Genomic DNA, 22,500 nt, shown 5'->3' with positions numbered 1-22,500 from the left:
CGCTATACAAGTATAACCCATTTATTTATTATTGATCATTTATATGCTACAAAGACAACATATTTGATGTTCAAACTGATAAACATTTTTTTTTTCCAAATAATCATTAACTTTAGAATTTGATGCCAGCAACACGTGACTAAGAAGTTGGGAAAGGTGGCAATAAATACTGATAAAGTTGAGGAATGCTCATCAAACACTTATTTGGAACATCCCACAGGTGAACAGGCAAATTGGGAACAGGTGGGTGCCATGATTGGGTATAAAAGTAGATTTCATGAAATGCTCAGTCATTCACAAACAAGGATGGGGCGAGGGTCACCACTTTGTCAACAAATGCGTGAGCAAATTGTTGGACAGTTTAAGAAAAACCTTTCTCAACCAGCTATTGCAAGGAATTTAGGGATTTCACCATCTACGGTCCGTAATATCATCAAAGGGTTCAGAGAATCTGGAGAAATCACTGCACGTAAGCACCTAAGCCCGTGATCTTCGATCCCTCAGGCTGTACTGCATCAACAAACAACATCAGTGTGTAAAGGATATCACCACATGGGCTCAGGAAGACTTCAGAAACCCACTGTCAGTAACTACAGTTGGTCGCTACATCTGTAAGTGCAAGTTAAAACTCTCCTATGCAAGGCGAAAACCGGCTTCGTTGGGCCTGAGCTCATCTAAGATGGACTGATACAAAGTGGAAAAGTGTTCTGTGGTCTGACGAGTCCACATTTCAAATTGTTTTTGGAAACTGTGGACGTTGTGTCCTCCGGACCAAAGAAGAAAAGAACCATTCAGATTGTTATAGGCGCAAAATTGAAAAGCCAGCATCTATGATGGTATGGGGGTGTATTAGTGCCCAAGACATGGGTAACTTACACATCTGTGAAGTCACCATTAATGCTGAAAGGTACATACAGGTTTTGGAGCAACATATGTTGCCATCCAAGCAACGTTATCATGGACGCCCCTGCTTATTTCAGCAAGACAATGCCAAGCCACGTGTTACATCAATGTGGCTTCATAGTAAAAGAGTGCGGGTACTAGACTGGCCTGCCTGTAGTCCAGACCTGTCTCCCATTAAAAATGTGTGGCGCATTATGAAGCCTAAAATACCACAACGGAGACCCCCAGACTGTTGAACAACTTAAGCAGTATATCAAGCAAGAATGTGTCTCCTCAGTTCCCAAACGTTTACTGAGTGTTGTTAAAAGGAAAGGCCATGTAACACAGTGGTGAACATGCCCTTTCCCAAATACTTTGGCACGTGTTGCAGCCATGAAATTCTAAGTTAATTATTATTTGCAAAAAAATTATAAAGTTTATGAGTTTGAACATCAAATATCTCGTCTTTGTAGTGCATTCAATTGAATATGGGTTGAAAAACATTTGCAAATCATTGTATTCCGTTTATAATTACATCTAACACAATTTCCCAACTCAAATGGAAACGGGGTTTGTATATATATATATATATATATATATATATATATATATATATATATATATATATATATATATATATATATATATCCATACATCTATTTTCTATTGCTCGTCCTTTTTGAGGTCTCGGGGAGGTGGCTGGAGCCTATCTCACCTGCATTCGGGCGGAAGGGGGGGTACACCCTGGACAAGTTGCCACCTCATCGCAGTATATATATATATATATATATATATATATATACACACACTACCGTTCAAAAGTTTGAGGTCACCCAAACAATTTTGTGGAATAGCCTTCATTTCTAAGAACAAGAATAGACTGTCGAGTTTCAGATGAAAGTTCTCTTTTTCTGGCCATTTTGAGCGTTTAATTGACCCCACAAATGTGATGCTCCAGAAACTCAATCTGCTCAAAGGAAGGTCAGTTTTGTAGCTTCTGTAACAAGCTAAACTGTTTTCAGATGTGTGAACATGATTGCGCAAGGGTTTTCTAATCATCAATTAGCCTTCTGAGCCAATGAGCAAACACATTGTACCATTAGAACACTGGAGTGATAGTTGCTGGAAATGGGCCTCATATCATACGATATGATATAACATGATAGTCTCTGATACAACACAATACCATACAATATGATACAATACGACACATAATCATACAATATGACACAAAATGATAGTATCTGATACAATACAACACAATATCATATGATATGATACAAAATTATAGTATCTGATACAATATGACACAATACCATATGATACAATAATGTACAATATGATACAATAACATACAATAAAAAATATACGGTACGATGTGTTATGTTACAATATAATACAGTACAATGCAATACAATGTGATATTATACTGTACTATACTATACTATACTATACTATACTATACTATACTATACTATACTATACTATATTATATGATACATTATGATGCAATACCACACAATACTATTAAATTTGACACAATACGATTTAATATGATACTGTACGATACTACACGATACGGTCACATGTTACGATACAATATAGATACTCAGCGATACAATGTGTTACGTTACAATATGAAACAGTACAATGCAATGCGATACTATACGATACTACAGTATACAATACTACACTATACTTTAATATATGTGATAAATTATAATACAAGACAACACAATACCATAAAATATGATAAAATAGGACACAATATGATACTATATGATATTATATGACACTGTACAATACGGTGCGATAGGATGTGATATCTTACAATACAATACGGTACAATGCGATGCAATGCGATACTATACTATTCTATACTGTATCATATTATATGATACATGATGATACAATGTAACACAATACTATTCAATATGATACAGTATGATGCTATACCATACAATGTGATATAATGATGATGATGGTGATGGTGATGGTTGTGATGGTGATGGTGATGGTGATGGTGATGGTGATGGTGGTGGTGGTGGTGATGATGATGATGATGATGGTGATCGTGATGTGATGGTGATGGTGATGTGATGGTGGTGATGATGGTGATGATGATGGTGATGATGGTGATGGTGATGGTGGTGATGGTGATGGTGATGGTGGTGGTGGTGATGGTGATGGTGATGTGATGGTGGTGATGATGGTGATGATGGTGATGGTGATGATTTTGATGTGATAGTGGTGATGATGATGATGGTGATGGTGACGGTGATGATGGTGGTGATGATGATGGTGATGGTGATGGTGCTGATGGTAATGATGGTGATGGTGATGGTGATGAGGGTGAGGATGATGATGATGATGATGACGGTGATGATAATGATGGTGATGGTGATGAGGGTGATGATGATGGTGATGATGACGGTGATGATGATGATGGTGATGATGCTGGTGATGCTGGTGATGATGATGTGATGATGGTGATGATGATGGTGATGATGATGGTGATGTGATGATGATGATGGTGGTGATGTGATGGTGGTGATGGTGATGATGGTGATGATGGTGATGATGCTGTTGATGATGATGATGATGTTGATGATGATGATGATGGTGGTGGTGATGGTGATGATGGTGGTGGTGATGGTGATGATTGTGATGGTGATGGTGATGGTAATGGTGATGGTGGTGATGGTGATGGTGGTGATGGTGATGAGGGTGTTGATAATGGTGTTGATGGTGGTGGTGATGATGGTGATGGTGGTGATGGTGGTGATGGTGGTGATGATGGTGATGGTGATGGTGATGGTGTTGATGGTGATGGTGGTGATGATGGTGATGGTGATGGTGTTGGTGATGGTGATGATGGTGATGGTGATGGTGATGAGTGTGTTGATGATGGTGTTGATGATGGTGATGATGGTGATGGTGTTGATGATGGTGATGGTGATGATGGTGATGATGGTGATGGTGTTGATGATGGTGATGGTGATGATGGATATGATGGTGATGATGGTGATGATGGTGATGATGGTGATGGTGATGGTGTTGATGATGGTGATGATGGTGATGGTGATGATGGTGATGGTGATGGTGTTTGTGATGGTGATGGTGATGGTGATAATGATGATGGTGGCGATGATGGTGATGATGGTGATGGTGATGATGATGGTAATGGTGTTGATGATGGTGATGGTGATGGTGATGATGGATATGATGGTGATGATGGTGATGATGATGATGGTGATGGTGGACGTGGATTGTGGCTTGAACCACATTGCATGCCTTAGAACCACTTGGAATGACTTAGAACCACACATAGAATGACATCGGACTACATACAAGGACATAAAACCACACAGACTGACATAAAACCACATAGGACCACGTAGAGGACATAGCACCAGATAGTACTACATAATTGACGTGGATTGTCATAGCACCACATCGCATGACTTAGAACCACATAGGTTGACTTAGAACCACACATAGAATGGCATAGGACCACATAAAATGACATAGAACCACACAGAATGACATATGACCACATTAAATGACATAGTACCACACAGAATGACATAAAACCACGTATGACCACATAAAAGGACATAGCACCAGGTAGTACTACATAAATTGACATGGATTGTCATAGTCTACATAGATTGTCTACATACATGTAGAACATATATTTATGTAGAACCACACATATGATTACAAAGATCTACACATGTAGAACCCCATTGAATTATAAAGGACAACACATAATCACACATGTTGAACAACCACACATAGGATTACATAGAACCACACGTGTAGACATATAATCATGTAGAACCACACATATGATTACATAGAACCACACGTGTAGACATATAATCATGTAGAACCACACATATGATTACATAGATCCACACACAAAACTGCATAGAAAACCTACAACCACACACATAGTCCTACATAAAATGACATAGAATCACACATGTATAAATTATATTTATGTAGAACCACACGTATGTTTACATAGCTCCACACATGTAGAATCCCATATAATTACACATAACAACATAGAATGACATAGATTCACACACGTTGAACATATAATTATGTAGAACCACACATAGGATTACATAGATCCACACATATAGAACCCCATAGAATTACACATAACAACATAGAATGACATATGTTCCCACACGTAGAACCACATAGCAAAATACATAGAACCACATAGATTGACATGGATACACACATGTAGAACATATAATTATGCAGAACCACACATATAATTATATAAAACCACACATGTAGAACATATAATTATGTAGAACCACACATATAATTACATAGAACCACACATGTAGAACATATAATTATGTAGAACTACACATTAGATTACATAGACCCACACACAAAACTACGTAGATAACTTACAACCACACACATAGTCCCACATAAAATGACATAGCATCACACATGTAGAACATATAATTATGTAGAACCACACATATGATTACATAGATCCACACATGTAAAACCCCATAGATTTACACAGAACAACATAGAATGACATTGAATCACACACGTTGAACATACAATTATGTAGGATCACACAGGATTACATAGATCCACACATGTAAAGCATATAATCATGTAGAACCAAACATATGATTACATTGACCCACACACAAAACTACATAGCTAACTTACAACCACACACATAGGCCCACACAGAATGACATAGAATCACACATGTAGAAAATATAATCATGTCAGTGACGTGCGGTGAACTAAACACCAGGTGAGGCAGAAAATATAATCATGTAGAACCACACATAGGATTACATAAAATCACATAACACCCCACATGTAGCACCACATTGAATGACATTGAACCAAACATAGAACCACATGGAATGTCATAGGACCACAAATGTAGACCCACATAGAATGACATGGAACCACAAATGTAGACCTACATAGTCACACATGGAACCACACAGAACAAATGGAATGACACAGAACCACAAATGTAGACCCACATAGTTTGAGATGGAACCACACATAGACCAATGGAATGACACAGAACCACACACGTAGACCCACATAGAATGACATAAAACCACACGAACAACCACATGGAAAGAGATGTAACCACACGTGTAGACCCACATACAATTACATGGAACCACACATGTAGACCCACATAGAATGACATAAAACCCCACGAACAACCACATGGAATGAGATGGAACCACACGTGTAGACCCGCATACAATGACATGGAACCACACATAGAGCCAATGACACAGGATCACGAATGTAGAACCACATATAGTGCCATAGAACCACACAAACAACCATATGGAATGAGATGGAACCACACATAGAACCAATGAAATGACACAGGATCACTAATGTAGAACCACATATAGTGACATAGAACCACACAAACAACCACATAGAGTGACACAGAACCACATAGATTTGAGATGGAACCACACAAATAACAACATAGAATGAGATGGAACCACACATAGAACCAGAGGAACCACAAATGTAGACCCACAAAGAATGAGATGGAACCACACATAGAACCAGTGGAATGACATAGGATCACAAATGTAGAACCACATATAGTGAGATAGAACCATACATACAACCACATGGAATTACATGGAACCACAAATGTAGAGCCATATCGAATGATATGGAACCACACATAGAACCAGTGGAAAGATACAGTATCACAAATGTAGAACCACATATAGTGACATAGAACCACACAAACAACCACATGGAATGACATGGAACCACAAATGTAGACCCACATAGTATGAGATTGAACCACACATGTAGACCACATAGGATGAGATGGAACCACACATAGAACCAATGGAACCACACATGTAGACCCACATTGAATGAGATGGAACCACACATGCAAACAATGGAACCACAAATGTAGACCACATAGGGTGACATTGAACCACACAAATAATCACATGAAATGACATTGAAACACAAATGTAGAACCACATAAAGTGACATAAAACCACACAAACAACCACATAAAAATGAGATGGAACCACACATAGAACCAATGGAGTGACACAGAACCACAAATGTAGACTCACATAGAGTGACATAGAACCACACAAACAACCACATGGAATGAGATGGAACCACACATGTAGACCCACCTAGAATGACATGGAACCACACATAGAACCAGTGGAATGACACAAGATCACAAATGTAGAACCACATATAGTGAGATAGAACCACACAAACAACCACATGGAATGACATGGAACCACAAATGTAAACCCACATAGAATGATATGGAACTACACATAGAACCAGTGGAATGACACAGGATCACAAATGTAGAACCACATATAGTGACATAGAAACACACAAACAACCCACATAGAATGATATGGAACCACACATAGAACCAATGGAACCACAAATGTAGACCCACATAGAATGAGATGGAACCACACAGAGAACCTGTAGAATGACACAGGATCACACATGTAGAACCACATATTGTGAGATACAACTACACAAACAACCACATGGAATGACATGGAACCACAAATGTAAACCCACATAAAATGAGATGGAACCACACATACAACCAGTAGAATGACACAGGATCACAAATTTAGAACCACATGTAATGACTTAGAACCACATGGAATGACATGGAACAACAAATGTAGACACATAGAATGAGATGGAACCACACAGAGAACCAATGGAACCACACATGTAGACCCACATAGAATGAGATGGAACCACACATGTAGAACCACATAGAATGAGATGGAACCACACATGGAACCACAAATGTAGACCCACATAGAATGAGATGGAACCACACATGGAAACAATGGAACCACAAAGGTAGACCACATAGGGTGACATTGAACCACACAAAGAATCACATGAAATAACATTGAACCACAAATGTAGAACCACATAAAGTGACCTGGCACCACACAAACAACCACATAGAATAAGATGGATCCACAAATAAGAACCAATGGAATGAAACCGAACCATAAATGTAGATCCACATAGAGTGACATAGACCCACACAAACAACCACATGGAATAACTTGGAACCACACATGTAGACCCACATATAATGACATGGAACCACACATAGAACCAGTGGAATGACACAGGATCACAAATGTAGAAACACATATAGTGAGATAGCACCACACAAACAACCACATGCAATGACATGGAACTACACACAGAACAAATGGAACCACACATGTAGACTCACATAAAATGAGATGGAAGCACACATGTAGAACCACATAGAAGGAGATGGAACCAGACATGGAACCAATGAAACCACAAATATAGACCCACATAGAATGAGATGGAACCACACATGGAACCAAGGGAACCACAAAGGTAGACCACATAGGGTGACATCGAACCACACAAAGAATCACATGGGGGGTATAGCTCGGTTGGTTGAGTGGCCATGCCAGCATCTTGAGGGTTCCAGGTTCGATCCCCGCTTCCGCCATCCTAGTCACTGCCGTTGTTCCTTGGGCAAGACACTTTACCCACCTGCTCCCAGTGCCACCCACACTGGTTTAAATGTAAGTTAGATATTGGGTTTCACTATGTAAAAGCGCTTTGAGTCACTAGAGAAAAGCGCTATATAAATATAATTCACTTCACTTCACTTCACATGAAATGACATTGAACCACAAATGCAGAACCACATAAAGTGACATTGAGCCACACAAACAACCGCGTAGAATGAGATGGATCCACACATAGACCCAATGGAATGACACAGAACCACATATGTAGACCCACATAGAGTGACATAGAAACACACAAACAACCGCATGGAATGACACGGAACCACACTGTAGACCCACACAGAATGAGATGGAACCACACAGAGAACCAATAGAACCACAATGTAGAACCACGGAGTGAGTGAAAAGCATCCCTAATTGAGTCATGCGATGAGGCGTTCAAGGTGCAGCCGAGTGTGGGACAAAAGAAGCCCCTTCATGGATAGTATTAGTTGACTCCTCCATGATGTTTTCTTCTCTGGATTTCTTGTGGCGGACGAGACGTGAAAGGAGAACATTTGAGTCCTGTGTTGTTGTTTAAGGTGCAGGCGGGGTGGGGGAAGGAGGAAGGGGGGTGGGGGGGGGGGGGTGGGGGGCGTTGGATCCGGTATTCGCCTGCTAGCTTGAGCCCGCCGGTAGCCTGAGCGTCAACAAGCCGCCTTGCAGCACCGCAGCCCCGGACCCGCGCGCGTCTTGCGTCCGCCAACCCTCCATGCCACTCCACCGCCGCTGGCGCCAGGAGGAAGAGGAGGAGGAAGAGGAAGAGGAAGAGGAGGAGGAGGAGGAGGAGGAGGAGGAGGAGGAGGAGGAGGAGGAGGAAGAGGAGGAAGAGGAGCTGCTGTGGCGGGGAAAATAGAAGAAGATCCGCAAACGCATGGATTTATTTCCCGCGCTTCTTTGTTCACCTTTTTCAAGATGACTGACCCTCCGAACACTTTTTCATCTTCATCATCCTCCTCATCTTCATCATCGGCGGCGCGGCCTCGCTCCGTCCTGCCGCCAGCGGACCGGGAGCAGCGGCGCTAGAGGCGAGAGGTAGGACGTGTTTACCGGCAGGCCCGCGGCCGCCGTTACCGTGCTGATGATTTATGGGCTCAAAGGTTCACGTGGAGTTCACGGATTCAAACTACACCCCCCCCTGGCGCACACGCACACGCACTGTACATATAAATACTGGTTATGCACCCCCCACCCACACCCCTCCCACCCCCACGCAATATTTACCTGTCGATGTTCTACGTCACGTGTTTAGTATTCAACCACACATGACCTGTTTGACTCCATCATATTTACTACGAACATGTACTTTATTCTTCATATTTACTTTATTCGTCATATTTATTTTATTTTTCATATTTACTTTATGCTTCATATTCAGTACGAATATGTACTTAATTAGTCATATTTACTTTATTCTTCATATTTACTTTATTCTTCATATTTACTACAAACATGTACTTTATTCTTCATATTTACTTTATTCGTCATATTTACTACAAACGTACTTTATTCTTCACATTTACTTTATTCTTCATATTTACTTTATTCTTCATATTTATTACAAAAATGTACTGTATTCTTCATATTTATTACAAACATGTACTTTATTCTTCATGTTTACTTTATTCGTCATATTTACTACAAACGTACTTTATTCTTCACATTTACTTTATTCTTCATATTTACTTTATTCTTCATATTTATTACAAACATGTACTTTATTCTTCATATTTACTTTATTCTTAATATTTACTACAAACATGTACTTTATTCTTCATATTTACTTTATTCTTCATATAAATTACAAAAAGGTACTTTATTCTTCATATTTATTGCAAAAATGTACTTTATTCTTCATATTTATTACAAACATGTACTTGATTCTTCATATTTACTTTATTCTTCATATTTATTACAAACATGTACTTTGTTTTTCATATTTACAACAAACATGTACTTTATTCTTCATATTTACTACAAAGTTTACTTTATTCTTCATATTTGCTACAAAATGTACTTTATTCTTCATATGTATTACAAACATGTTCTTTATTCTTCATATTTACAATAAAAATGTACTTTATTATCCACATATATTACAAAAATGTACTTTATTCTTCATATATGTTACACAAATATACTTTATTCCTCATATGTATTACAAAAACGTACTTTATTATTCACATTTATAACAACATGTACTTTATTATTCACATATATTACAACATTTAATTTATACTTCATATTTATTACACAAATGTACTTTATGCTTCATATTTATTACAAAACTGTACTTGATTCTTCATATTTATTACACAAATGTACTTGATTCTTCATATGTATTACAAAAATGTACTTTATTCTTCATATTTACTACAAAAATGTTCTTTATTATTCACAATTATTTCAAACATGTTAGCATTTTGTTCTTTGGAGACAAATTGTAGAAATAAACATTTAGTGCGTTAAATATTCCCATGTTAATTAATATGCTCAATTTTCACCTTTTATCATTTAATATTTTCACTTATTGCACTATTTTAGTGCACACATTTGTGCAAAAGTGGTACCAGTTATTATAATTATTTGTATTCGTTGTATTTGTTTATTAATGTTTAATATATTAATTGTATTTGTTTATTACTTTTATTACGTGTTCACGTCAAATCTGCACTCAATGTAATAATAGAGCATGTGTCCTTATTTCATTGAGGCCTACAAAATAAAATGCACCACCAAAGTAAAAGCATAATGATATAATTTCAATGATTATTATCTCTCAGAAGCGCCTTTGAGTATCGATCAAACATTATATGAACGCTAACCACACACGCGCCCATTTCCACGCATTGCGTGTACGAGTCTGATTTATTGACATATTCGTGATCATTTGCGGTGTTCCCCGCATGCAGGCGCCATGTGTAATCTTACATCGCGATAAAGGAGTCCAGGACCCCCACGGCCGACCATTGCACGGACGCAAAGTGCGCGCTGGTGTTGGGACGCGGGCTGGCGTGACGTGAGCCCTTAATGGCGCAGCAGCTTGACGATGTAAGAACGAAGTCCTCCCACTCGCCGTGACTATTCCTCAGAGTGCGTCATTAAGACTCGGTGTGTCTGCAAGATAAATGAGTGACAGGACTGGACTGTGTCGTCTTAGATTAGACAACAAAAACACTTTCTGGATTCTTGCTTTTTCACTGCCTGCATTTTTAAATATTGTAACACTTTAAGCAATAAAACATTACAATGCTATCCCTGCAATAAAACAAAGCCTGTTTTATTGTTTTATTTTGAACAATGTAATACAATTAATGTAGGCAAATGCATATTTTATTTTATTTTATTTAAGTCAAATTCGATTCAGATCTGTTTATTGGAACATGTATACATGTATTTATTTTTACATTGTATTTATTTTTGGGTTTGAAAGACAAAACAACAAATGAATTCGTCACGACGAAGGCCTGAGCAGGCTTGTAAATTCTCCATTCATTAGGGGTCTTCATCTTTGGCTGCCTGACGAGTCGTTGTGATTTACTGGGCTAACGATTCGATTCTGCGTCGATCCTCGATTGAAACCGGTTCTTGCAATCCAATATTCTGTGTAATCGTCATAATGACACTCCGTTCCGAAACAGATTACAGGTTAGAAAAACAAAAGTAAAGTTGGCCTAAAAATGTCTTTTTAAAAACGAATTATTCTAAAAATTAAATACAAATGTTGTTTTGTTTCTTTTAGTGAATTTTTATGAATCGATTTAGATTTGGAATGAAAAAATATTCAGGATGCGGATGTGAATCGTTTTTTTTTGCACACCCTTACAGTTTATTATTTAAAAAAATTATATTGTAATCATTATTATTATTATTTTTATTATTATTACTATAATGTTGTTATTGTTATTATTATTATAATTGTTTTAATTATTGTTGTTATTTTTATTATTGTTATTATTATTATTATTTTAATAATTGTTGTTATTGCTATTGCTATTATTATTGTTATTATTATTTTATTTATTTTTGTTTTGTTATTGTTATTATTGTCATTATTATCATTATTATTTAAATTATTGTTGTTATTTTTATTATTGCTATTATTATCATTAGTATTAGTTATTGTCGTTATTGTTAATGTTATTATTATTATTATTATTGTTCTTGTTACTATTATTATTATTGTTGTTATAGCTATTATTATTATTTTTGTTATTGTTATTGTTATTATCATTACTAATGTTGTTATTATTATTAGTAGTAGTAGTAGTATTGTTAATGTTATTATTATTATTAATGTTGTTATTATTATCACTATTGTTGTTGTTGTTACTATTATTATTGTTGTTGTTGCTATTGATATTATCATTATTATTGTTATTATCATTAATATTGTTATTATCATTATTATTGTTATTATTCTTATTCTTATTGTTATTATTATAATTATTAATGTTGTTATTCTTCTTCTTCTTCGTATTGTTATTATTATAATTATTAATGTTGTTATTCTGATTATTATTATTATTGTTATTATTATTTGTAATGTTGTTATTATTATTATTATTATTACTATTATAATTAGTGGTGTTATTGTTATTATTTATATTATTATTATTATTATTATTATTACGTTACAATCGGCACATTTTAAAGGGCCACACATAACAAACATGAAAACTCCCCTAAATAACTACAACCTGACTAAAATGTCATATTTTAATGTCACACACAAACATTAATAATCACTAAACAGCGCCCCCTAGATTGTTTCTATTCCACAATTAGTTCCTGACACAAGCTGCGCCGATCTCATGAAATGTGTTGAAGTCGTCAATAGAACAAATCTCAAGAGGCCGTCTTCAAAAAACAAAACAGGAAGTCGGCCATATTGGATTCTGTCGGCCATTTTGGGAGAACAGCATGTGTTTGTAGTTTGTGAGAAAGATGAGGATTTACAGGAAGTGTTGTGTTGTTATTATCGTGTTATTACACACCAACAGTGTTCGCAGGAAGTGTTTTATTACAAATGTTGTTTATTATCGTGCTACTACACATGAAAAGGAGATTTTGTGAAGCCTTCATACAGACACAGTATATTGCGTGCGTGCGTGTGTGTGTGTGTGTGTGTGTGTGTGTGTGTGTGTGTAAAGAAAGAGCCCCCCCCCCCCCCCCCCTCCACAGGAGCATCTGCAGGCTGTGCAGTGAGGGGGGGCCAGGGAGGGGTGCGGGAATAAAAGCTTTGCCTCCTATTCATGTCACGTTGCCTTTCATGGCCACAAGATGGATTTATCTCTCTGGTTTCTCCTTCCGTCTTCTGCTAACCTCTCAGGTCAGATCGCGGGCGAGCCTCGGAGAGACGGCGTCACGTGACCCCTGATGCCAAATGCTCTGCAGGCGGCGGTTCTCAGCCAGGACCCGAGACGACAGACATGCAGAAGAGCACGTACTACGACAACGCTGCCACGCTCTTCGCCGGCTACCCGTCCTACCAGGCGCAGGGGGGGGCGGCCAACGGCTTCGGGGGCTACGAGGCGCAGGGGTCGCACCGGCCGCCCGCCTTCCAGCCCGCCGCCCATCTGGAGGTGGACACCTTCCACGGCTCCGCCTGCTCCCTGCTGGCTGCTAGTGGCGGGCGGCAGCAGCGGGTAGTTGACGGCGAGGAGCTGGGCGGCAGCTGCATGAGACCCCGCCGCACGCCCGCCTCCCCCACGCTCAGCGACGGCAGTACCGCCAATCAGCAGCCGGGGGGCAGCGCCAGCGCCTCCTCCGCCCCTACGGTGGGCCCCGACAAGTCCTCCGCGTCCTCCGCTTCCTCCTCAACGTCCTCCTCCTCCTCCTCCTCGTCCTCCTCGTCCTCCTCGCTGCCCTCCAAGCACATCTTCCCCTGGATGAAAGAGTCCCGACAAGCCACCAAGCAGAAAAACTGCTCAGCCGCCAACACCTCGGCCAACGGTGTGTTCTCCACATCCCACTTCCTCCTCATCGCACACACCCACCGCGCTAATGGGACAAACATTACCTTCCTGCTTGGCACTCAGAATTAAGGGTTGGAATTGGGGGTTAAATCACCAAAAATGACTCCCGGGCGCAGCCACCGCTGCTGCTCACTGCTCCCCTCTACTCCCCTCTACTCCCAGGGGGTGATCAAGGGTGATGGGTCAAATGCAGAGAATAATTTCGCCACACCTAGTGTGTGTGTGACAATAATGGGTACTTTAACTTTAACTCTTAAAGCGCTAAAATGCTAAAGTGCTATACCTCTACCTCAACCGCGCCAACAAGTCGGCCCAAAACCAAAAACATTTAGTTTTTTTTAATCCCATGAATTCGTGCCAGACGCCAAAACCTGAACAGAAGAGAGACTCTAAAACAGGTGTCCATCCATAAAAACCTGTACCTGTAATACTATTATTAGGAGTGCCCAAACTAGCTGCAATGCTAACAGTTAGCATGCTGCGTGGCGAAGTTGGTAGAGTGGCTGTGCCAGCAATCGGAGTGTTGCTGGTTACTGGGGTTCAATTCCCACCTTCTACCTTCCTAGTCACGTCCGTTGTGTCCTTGGGCAAGACACTTCACCCTTTGCCTCTGATGGCTGCTGGTTAGCGCCTTGCATGGCAGCTCCCGCCATCAGTGTGTGAATGTTTGTGTGAATGGGTAAATGTGGAAATACTGTCAAAGCGCTTTGAGTACCTTGAAGGTAGAAAAGCGCTATACAAGTACAACCCATTTATCATTTATCATTATATAGTGTCGAGTAACAACACTTTTTTGGTAAAATGAGCTTCAAAAAACAGCTAACGTGCTAACATTCGTATGTCTACTGTTAGCATTAGTGGAATGTCTAAATATATGGCACTGTACCTGCTAAAGAAGCTAGCAAAAGAAAAATGTTTCAAATGCTAACATGCTAACATTAGCATGCATCACGTACCAAAATATGACTGAGGCGTAGGTATTTCTACAGAATTAGCTAAAAAAAAATTGATCATAATAATATTTACATGCCAACAGGTATCATTTGTCAAGTAACCAAGAATATGAGATAAATGAGCTATTAAAAAAAAAAAAAAAAAAAAAAAAAAAAAAAAGCTAACATGCAAACATTAGTATGTCTACAGTTAGCATTAGTGAAATGTCAACATGTATGACACTGTACCTGCTGAAGAAGCTAGCATGTTAATGTTAGCATGCTGGGATATTAATTGTACATGCGTCAAGTGCTTGTGTACCTGATAAAAACAGTTTCAAATGCTAACTTTAGCATGCATCAAGTACCAAAATATGACTATAGTGTATGGATACATACATAATCATTTTTTTTAAATGCTATCATACTAATATTAGCATGCCAACAAGTATCATTTGTCAAGTAACAAAGAATATGAGATGAATGAGCTAAACAAAAGCTAACATGCTAACATTAGTATATTTACAGTTAGCATTAGTAAAATGTCAAAATATATGGCACTATATCTGCTAAATTAGCAAAAAAAACCTAGCATGTTATTGTTAACATGCTGGGAAATTATTGCTTGTGTACCTGAAAAAAAAAAAAAAAAAAAACGTTTCAAATGCTATCATGCTAACGTTAGCATGCATCACGTACCAAAAAATTACTGAGGTGTAGGTATTCCAAGTCGAGCCAAAACCTAGACTGTTTTCTTTTAAATCCCATGAATCCGTGCCAGACGCCAAAACCTGAACAGAAGAGAGAATCTAAAACAGGTGTCCATCCATAAAAACCTGCACCTGTAATACTATTATTAGGAGTGCCCAAACTAGCTGCAATGCTAACAGTTATCATATTGTGTCGAGTAACAAAAACATTTTTCGTATGTCTACTGTTAGCATTAGTGGAATGTCTAAATATATGGCACTGTACCTGCTAAACAAGCTAGCATGGTAATGCTAGCATGCTGAGATATTAATTGTAACATGCGTCAAAGTGCTTGCGTACCTGAAAAAAAACAAAAAACAAAAAACAAAACGTTTCAAATGCTAACATGCTAACGTTAGCATGCATCACGTACCAACATATGACTGAGGCGTAGGTATTTCTACAGAATTAGCTAAAAAAAAAATCGATCATAATAATTTTAACATGCCAACTGGTATCATTTTTTAAAGTAACCAAGAATATGAGATAAATGAGCTAAAAACAAACAAACAAACAAAAAAAGCTAACATGCTAACATTAGTATGTCTACAGTAAGCATTAGTGAAATGTCAAAATGTATGACACTATACCTGCTGAAGAAGCTAACATGTTAATGTTAGCATGCTGGGATATTAATTGTACATGCGTCAAGTGCTTGTGTACCTGAAAAAAACAGTTTCAAATGCTAACTTTAGCATGCAACAAGTACCCAAAATGACTATAGTGTATGGATGTATACATAATCATTTAAAAAAAAAAAGCTATCATATTAATGTTAGCCTGCCAACAAGTATAATTTGTCAAGTAACAAAGAATATGAGACGAATTAGCTAAACAAAAGCTAACATGCTAACATTAGTATATTTACAGTTAGCATTAGTAAAATGTCAAAATATATGGCACTATATCTGCTAAATTAGCAAAAAAAAAAAAGTACCATGTTATTGTTAACATGCTGGGATATTATTGTTTGTGTACCTGGAAAAAAAAACAAAAAAAAACGTTTCAAATGCTATCATGCTAACGTTAGCATGCATCACGTACCAAAAAATTACTGAGGTGTAGGTATTCCAAGTCGAGCCAAAACCTAGACTGTTTTCTTTTAAATCCCATGAATCCGTGCCAGACGCCAAAACCTGAACAGAAGAGAGAATCTAAAACAGGTGTCCATCCATAAAAACCTGTACCTGTAATACTATTATTAGGAGTGCCCAAACTAGCTGCAATGCTAACAGTTAGCATGCTGGCCGTATAGTAACGAGTAACAAAAGAAAAATGAGTAAAATTAGCTCTAAAAAATAGCTTAAGTGCTAACATTAATATATCTACAGTTAGTATTAGTGGAATGTCCAAATATATGACAGTGTACCTGCTATATAAGTTAGCATGTTAATGTTAGCATGCTGAGATATTAATTGTAACATGTGTTTGTGTACCTGAAAAAAAACAGTTTCAGATGCTAACAGGCTAACGTTAGCATGCATCTCGTACCAACTTATGACTGATGTGTACATATTCCTACAGAATTAGCTTAAAAAAATACTGCCATACTAATGTTTACATGCTAATAGGTTTAATTTGTCAAGTAAACAAGAATATGAGATATCTAAGCTAAAAAAAAGCTAACATGCTAACATTAGTATGTCTACAGTTAGCATTAGTGCAATGTCAAAATATATGGCACTATACCCGCTAAATTAGCTAAACAAACAAGCAAGTTAATATTAGCATGCTAAGATATTAATTGTAACATGCGTCAATAGCTTGTGTATCTAAAAAAAACTGTTTCAAATGCTAACTTTAGCATGCATCAAGTACCAAAATATGACTACAGTGTACGGCTACCTACATAATTAGTAAAAAAAAAAAGCTATCATACTAATGTTAGCATGCCAAGAGGTATCATTTGTCAAGTAACCAAGAATATGAGATAAATGAGCTAAAAAAAAAAAAAAAGCTAATATTAGCATGTGTAGTGTTAGCATTAGTGAATTATCAACATATATGACACTATACCCTCTAAAATAGTGAAATAAGTTAGCATGTTAATGTTAGCATGCTGAGATATTATTTGTAACATGCGTCAAGTCCTTGTGAACCTGAAATAAACAGGTTCAAATGCTAACATGCTAACGTTAGCATGCATCACGTACCAAAATATGACTGAGGCGTAAGTATTTCTACAGAATTAGCTAAAACAAAAACATCTATCTTATTAATGTTAACATGCTAACAGGTATCATTTGTCAAGTAATATGAAAAAAATGAGCTAAAAAAAAAGCTAATGTGCTAACATTAGTATGTCTACAGTTAGCATTAATGGAATGTCAAAATATATGACACTGTACCTGCTAAAGAAGATAGCATGTTAATGTTTGCATGCTGAGATATTAATTGTAACATGTGTCAAGTGTTTTGTGTACCTGAGAAAAAACAGTTTTATATTGTAACTTTAGCATTTATTAAGTACCAAAATATAACTATAGTGTACAGATTCCTACATAATTTAAAAAAAAAAAAAAAAAAAGCTATCATACTAATGTAAACATGCCAACAGGTATCATTTGTCAAGTAACAAAGAATATGAGATACATGAGCTAAAAATAGCTCATATTGTGTGTGTTTAACTGTGTACATTAATTAACGTTAATATTAGTGGAATGTCAAAATATATGACTCTATACCTGCTAAAGAAGCTAGCATCTTGATGTTAGCATGCTGAGATATTAATTGTAACATGCGTCAAGTGCTTGTGTACATGAAAAAAAAAAACACAATTTAAAATGCTAACTTTAGCATGGTAAAATATTAACTGTATACTGCGTCAAGTACTTTTGTACCTGAAAAAATTGTTTAAAATACTAGCATGCTAATGTTAGCATGCATCAAGCATCAAAATATGACTGAGGTGTAGCGCTACAAAATTAATTTAAAAAAAAAAAGCTAGCATACTAACGTTAGCATGCTAACAGGTATCACCCGTTAATTAACAAAATATTTGACGCTGAGGTGTTTACCTGCAAAATTTGCGAATAAAGCTAGCATGTTAATGTTAGCATGCAGAGATATTAATTGTAACATGCGTCAAATGCTTGTGTACCTGAAAAATAAAGCTAGCATGCTAGTAATAAAATGCTAACGATGGTGCTATGGGACAGCCCTGCGCTAACCATTCTTACCAAGTGTCAGACAAAAGTAGCAACAACTTAATGGTACACAATGAAACACCACACCACTGAACTTGTCAGCGTACATCAGCAGCTCTTCTTTATCTCCAAAATACAACTGATCAAACACAAATGCAGAACATTCACACAAAAAATGCAGACAAAATACACCACATGGTGGTGCTGTCGTCAAACCACATGAGTCGGACTGACTTGAAATTTCTTGCACTGTCGTTCTATAAACACACCCTCTGTGACTTTACAGTAAACTATCTTCTTCTAAAGACACAAAGACCATGTCAACTTTCACTTTCACTATCGCATAATTTCACGTATAATCCATCGTCCTCTTAAGTTTTGTGTGACTGCGGATATTTTTACCTCAAACTTTTAAATTCTATACCCTCGTTGATTTTGTACTCTTATATTTACAGTAGAAGCATACGATCCCACAACACGAGTCCAAACTAATCACAAACACTTTAATAAGAGTGACACAACCATGCTAATTGTTCCATACTGTTCTTTGAGTTAGTGTACTTAGTTTGAATATTATTTTTAAACCTATTAATTAAAATATTAAAAATAAAGTATTTCAATATTTTTATAGAAAAAAAAAGTAAAATAAGATAAAAAATATTTTTGTTTTAAAAAAATACATAAAATAAAAAAATAAAAAATAAAAAAATAATACACATTAAAAAAAAAAAAAATAATAATAATAATAATAATAATAATTAATAAATAAATAAAATAAAACAAGTTACAAGAAATAGTACAAATAAAAAAAATTATAATAATAAAATAAATTAAATAATAAAAAATAAGAATAAAATAAAAATAAAAATACAACTGAAAAATAAAAATAAAAATAAAAATAAAAATAAAAATAAAAATAAAAATAAAAATAAAAATAAAAATAAAAATAAAAATAAAAATAAAAATAAAAATAAAAATAAAAATAAAAATAAAAATAAAAATAAAAATAAAAATAAAAATAAAAATAAAAATAAAAATAAAAATAAAAATAAAAATAAACACAATAAATTAAAGTCAGAAAGAATAAAATAAAAAAAGGTTTGTTGATCATTTTCTATTCAGTCACCTTTTTTTTAATTATAAAATCTTGGTAGAGTTTAACATTCCCAAGTAAATTCTAAAATTGAGGTCAGTTACAGTATTTGCATTTTGCGCCTGTTGATTATAGTTTTGCCAAAGCTTTTTTGACACTAAATTCATGTCACTAAATGTTTTCGTTTTAATTATGTGGACTGAATTATTGTATATCAAATTATAATGATAATTTCATTTGAAAAAAAAAAGTGAGCATATTGTGTGTGTTTAATAATTCCATTCATCCATTTTCTACCGCTTGTCCCGTTCGGGGTCGCAGGGGTGCTGGAGCCTATCTCAGCTACAATAATTCAGTTTGTTAAAATACAACGTTTTAAAATGCAGTGTGTACAAAAAATGCACAACAAATGCACGTTTTTAGCACAACAAAGAGGTTAGCATGTTTTTAGCACAACAGAGAAGCTAGCATGTTTTTTACACAACAAAGAAGTTAGCATGCTTTTAGCACAACAGAGAAGCGAGCACGTTTTTAGCACAACATATAAACTAGCACGTTTTTAGCACAACAGAGAAGCTAGCATGTTTTAGCACAACAAAGAAGCTAGCACTTTTTTAGCACAACAAAGAAGTTAGCATGCTCTTAGCACAACAGAGAAGCGAGCACGTTTTTAGCACAACATAGAAACTAGCACGTTTTTAGCACAACAAAGAAGCTAGCACGTTTTTAGCACATCAAAGAAGCTAGCACGCTTTTAGCACAACAAAGAAGTTAGCATGCTTTTAGCACAACAGCGAAGCGAGCACGTTTTTAGCACAACATAAAAACTAGCACGTTTTTAGCACAATAAAGAAGTTAGGATGTTTTTAGCGCAACAAACAAGCTAGCACGTTTTTAGCACAACAAAGAAGCTAACAGTTCAGCGCCTGTACAGTATATCGTATCACGTTGGGGGTCGTGTAGCAGTTAGCATAGCAACACACTTGTACTGTTGTCCAGCTCAGTTTAAAAGGTCAACAAGCCTATAAAAGCCTTTCGCAAAGATCATTTATTATGTGTCGAAGATAATCATTCTGAAAATGAATTCAATAAGAATGTCAAAGCACAGCTGTTGTTGCTATGGCGATTTGTCTCAGAGCCAAGATGCAATTTAGCTTCCAAAGGCCGGCAGCATTCTTCATCTCTTAATAACTGCCGTCTTGACAACTAATACCAGACACAATATTCTCCACCTGCACACTAATACCAACAATTTGGAGCTCCAGATACTCCGAACTGTTGTCCACTGTATGCTAGTATGTATGCTAATGGAGATCCCCACCAATAAAGAGATCTCATTGTGTGAATGCTCCAAAGAGGATGCGTTCTTGGACCTCCTTCCATTAAGTCTTTATCTGGACCTGTTGGAATTTTAGTTGAATACTTCTGATCTACAGGAAGTGAACGCCGTAAGAAGGTTTCAGTTCAGGTGAAAGATCATCATTGTTGTCGAAGGGTCAAAGCTACATCTTTGTCCCGCCAAGGCAGATGAGGGCCTCAGGTCCGCCATAGGTGTGCAGTGGCACGGTATGCTACATGCTCATCAGAGGACTCCAGTTTTCTCCTTCAGTAGGAGCAAGTCCTCCGATTGGCCCTGCCATGGTTGGCCTCAGCTCAAACCAGATCAGGAGTCACTAACTGGTAGACCGTGGTCAAAATCCAGACCCAGAGGCCGTACTACAAGGACCTGGACCTATAGTCACTCATTAAGTACTTGGAGTTTTGAAAGATTGCTTTATTTTGACCATTGCAGTTTTCATAGACTTTACCATACTCCTTGATCAAAACAGGAAATACACTGACCAATTGCAAGGGAGGTAAACCATCGAACATGACCAGGCGGTAAACATGGCGACTGTAAATGCAGAAAGGAGGCAAGTGAGACCGGTACAGAGCACGTGTTCTCGGACCTCCTTCCATTAGGTCTTTATCTGGACCTGTTGAAATTGTAGTTGAATACTTCTGATCTACAGGAAGTGAACTCCGTAAGAAGGTTTCAGTTCAGGTGAAAGATCATCATTGTTGTCAAAGGGGTCAAAGCTACATCTTTGT

General features: G+C 37.0%; 1 protein-coding gene across 2 annotated transcripts in view; it reads left to right on the top strand.

The window, feature by feature from the left end:
* The window catches only part of hoxb3a (homeobox B3a), a 64,387-nt gene that overhangs the window by 39,704 nt on the left and 2,183 nt on the right, over positions 1-22,500 (top strand). The window contains exons 1-2 of one of the 2 annotated variants that reach the window (XM_062050567.1): positions 9,333-9,545; positions 13,843-14,465. In XM_062050567.1, the coding sequence (XP_061906551.1) occupies positions 13,943-14,465 (523 nt within the window). In that variant the 5' untranslated portion in view covers positions 9,333-9,545; positions 13,843-13,942. Of the gene's footprint in view, positions 1-9,332; positions 9,546-13,842; positions 14,466-22,500 lie in introns of those variants that run through there. The other variant, XM_062050566.1, reaches the window with a different exon arrangement.

Source organism: Entelurus aequoreus, linkage group LG06 (assembly GCF_033978785.1).
Source record: "Entelurus aequoreus isolate RoL-2023_Sb linkage group LG06, RoL_Eaeq_v1.1, whole genome shotgun sequence".
NCBI classification, from domain to species: domain Eukaryota; kingdom Metazoa; phylum Chordata; class Actinopteri; order Syngnathiformes; family Syngnathidae; genus Entelurus; species Entelurus aequoreus.
The sequence above is the reverse complement of the archived record's forward strand: the minus strand, read 5'-3'. Positions and strand labels throughout refer to the sequence as shown.